The 3,309-nt window shown below is 48.9% G+C and overlaps 1 protein-coding gene across 1 annotated transcript; it reads left to right on the top strand.

Annotated features, from left to right (window-relative positions):
- Positions 1–970: 970 nt before the first annotated feature.
- EAH_00065260 (hypothetical protein) lies at positions 971–2,137 on the top strand (the record flags this gene model as incomplete). Its single annotated transcript, XM_013392869.1, has 1 exon — positions 971–2,137. The coding sequence occupies one exon, from the start codon at positions 971–973 to the stop codon at positions 2,135–2,137; it is 1,167 nt and encodes a 388-aa protein (XP_013248323.1).
- Between the last annotated feature and the right edge of the window lie 1,172 nt (positions 2,138–3,309).

Raw genomic sequence — 3,309 nt, 5'->3', positions numbered from 1 at the left:
AGCAAATTATTGGCGGTCGCAGCAGGAGCAGCAGCGGCTTGGTGGTCTTCCTCGGCCACGAGAGAGTGGTGCTTCACAGGGCGGCGAAGGAACATCGTCGGGTGCAGGAGGATCTGGTGCAGCAGCAGCAGAAGCAGCAGCAGAAGCAGCAGCAGAAGCAGCAGCAGAAGCAGCAGCAGCAGCAGCAGAAGCAGCAGAAGCAGAAGGTGCAGCATCCGGACCCGAGGGGGTTTCGGATATGGCTGCTGAAGAAGCAGGCCCTTCAGGAGGAGGAGGAGCAGCAGCAGCAGCAGAAACAACATCAGAAGGCTTAACAGTGCAAGAGTTGATGTTGAAGCACCCTTTTGTAAGGCTTCCTGTGCTGAGCGAGGAGGCCAGACAAGCAGGCTTTAAACTAGACGGAAAAACCCCACAGTGTGGGGTTCGTCAGGTGTCGCCATTGGTATTACAAGCACAATCGTTACTATGGTTGGAGGTACTGTCGGTGCAAGCAGCGCAGCAATTAAAATCTGTAGCAGAGAGACTAGGGAAACATTTAGTAGAATATCAAGCAGATAGCGTTCAGGGCAACAGCCCTTCGCTTGTTATTCCTCGCCTAGGGATCCGTTTTTTGGTATTTGATGTTATTGTCGCTACTATGCAAATCTTTGGCCAGTCAGCAGAGTGTGATTGGTTTAGAGTTATTGTGGAAGCTGTGCCGCACGATTATTATCCCTTACGAGATATGCATCTTTCTTCTTCTCAAACAATATTTAATTGCTTAACTCTTAAGCAAGCGCAGCATGCAATGAATTTACTTAAAAGGGGTGTACGCCCCAGTCCAGCGCTGCTAATCACTTTGAAGAGAAAACTCCTTTGTAGTTCATATACACACAGATCCTTCCTCACTTCTGCGTATGATGCATGGAGAAACGCGTTCAGAGATTACAATCGACGCCACCAACATCTTCAGCAAGCATTGCAAGAGGCAATGGGGGCGGGAGAAACTGAAGAGGCGTGGATGGCAGAGCTCAGAGGGATGTCTGGAGGAGGAGGAGCAGCACAAGACCCAAATTTCGTTAGTGATGTATTTAGTGGCATGGGTTCTCGTAGAGGACGAGGCGGCTACAGGCGGGGGCGGCGGGACGAGTATGGTGATGATGATGATGATGATGATGATTATGATTATGATTATGATGATGATGATGATGATGATGATGATGATGATGATGATGATGATGATGATGAGCAGCAGCAGCAGCAGCAAGAGCCAGAACAGCAAGAGCAACCACATACCCAACGACGACGACAGCGTGGAAGCAGGGGATCACAGGGGGAGGAGCAGCAGCACCAGCCAGAGCAACAGCAGCAGCGGCAGGAGCAGGAGCAGCAGCACCAGGAGCACCGGCCAGAGCAGCAGCAGCAGGAGCAGCGGCAGCAGCACCATCCGCATCAGCAGCACCATCCGCATCAGCAACACCATCCGCATCAGCAGCAGCAGCAGCGCGAGCATCAGCAGCTGCGAGATCAGCACCCTTACCACCCCCAGGAACAACAGCACGGGCATCAACACCAGCAAGAGCAGCAGCAGCAACAACACCAGCACCACCACGGCCACCAGCACCAGCATCCGCATCAGCACCATCCAGGACAGCAGCAGCACCACCACCACCACTATTATCAGCAGCAGCAACACCACCACCAGCACCAGCTATGGCAAGAGCATCAGCAGCAGCATCATCAACAGCAACAGCAGTATCCGCAATGGCAAGAGAGTCAGCATCAACTGCCTCAGCACCAGTACGAGCCTCAGCAGCAACATCAACATGGCATGATGCAACACCATATGGGGGCGCACGGGCACACGCGGCACGAACAGTTTTTCCAACTGCAGCACGAATATCAATCGCAGGGGCAGAGTATGATGCACACGCAACGCCTCCTGCAAACGGAATACCGAGAGCACCACCACCAGCAGCAGCAGCAGCACCAGCAGCAGCAGCACCAGCAGCACCAGCATGCGTTCAGGTGGGGAGCGTACTTCGGTGGTGGTGGGAGAGAGGCGCCGCCGCACCCCCATCACGGGGAAAGCAACCCTAGTGAGGAAGAGGATGATGATGAGGGTGCTGATGCTCACGCACAAGCGGATTCGGAGTAATAAGAATAGGGAGATGAAGTGGAACAGCAGGACCAGCTGATGATGATGCTGCAGGATCTGCTGCTGCTGCAGCTGCTGCTGCTTCTTATTTGCTTTGTTGCAAATACGCTATAATCGGCGACAGGGGTAGCAGCAGCGACGGAAGCAGCAACATGAACCGGGCGAGGAATAATAGCAGCTCCTCCAGCGGGGAGCAGCAGCTGCTGCTGCAGCAGCTGCTGCTGTAGAAGATAATCGGCGCTGCCCTCCAATGTTGCTCTGAGGTCCTCACACGACGGGCATTCTTATCCTTTTTACTACAAGTTATATCGAAGTTGATGCATTTGTTGTTTCTTTTTATTGTTTTGTGGTAATACCGTCTAAGGCAGTGTATGACGCGAGCATTTTATTCTCAGTGCATTGGATATGTATGCGTTCATAGATATAGTATATCTACACATATACATATACATATATTTATATATGCATGCATATATGCATATATATATCTCCTTTGCATATGCAGGTTTGTATGGATGTATCTGTGCGCACCTCGATACAGAAAAAGGTTTTAATTAGGTTGCTGCAGTTTGTTTAGTTGAGGCATGGTTGTTTATTGCTGTAGCATTTTATTGTCTCTGGCGCCTTTTATGCCGACCTACATGGTATTGAGGAATGGCAATATGCACATATATATACATTGCTCTTAGTCGTGTTCAACTTGTATATGCATGCGGGTTCATACATTCTTATCAATGAAGTGCATGTGAGGACATCATTGGTCTCCCTGCCAGCGTAAATATGTTTATTTTGCAGTATACACCATGAACATGATGAAGCAGAGAGGAAAGGAGTTAAGAGAGAGAGGCCTTTCCTTTATGTTGTTCCTAAGCTGTAGACATAAGGCAGCATAAACAACCCCTGTACAACAGGGAGGAAGAAAACACCTGTTCTTCAGTCGGGGAGGCTCAGCACATTGCAAAGAACTTGATGAGAACCCCTTTTGTGTTATGTTTTAAATGACAGTATAGGAGCTGCCTGTTTATATATATTGATCTACATGCATGTATGTATGGATGTATGGATGCATGAATATATTTATACATGTATATATATGCGTATATACATGTATATATATATATATATATACATGTACGTGTATGTATGCATATTTGCATTTGTTTACATATTAA

Source organism: Eimeria acervulina, genomic scaffold (assembly GCF_000499425.1).
Source record: "Eimeria acervulina Houghton genomic scaffold, Eah_scaff2144, whole genome shotgun sequence".
Lineage (NCBI taxonomy): Eukaryota > Apicomplexa > Conoidasida > Eucoccidiorida > Eimeriidae > Eimeria > Eimeria acervulina.
The sequence above is the reverse complement of the archived record's forward strand: the minus strand, read 5'-3'. Positions and strand labels throughout refer to the sequence as shown.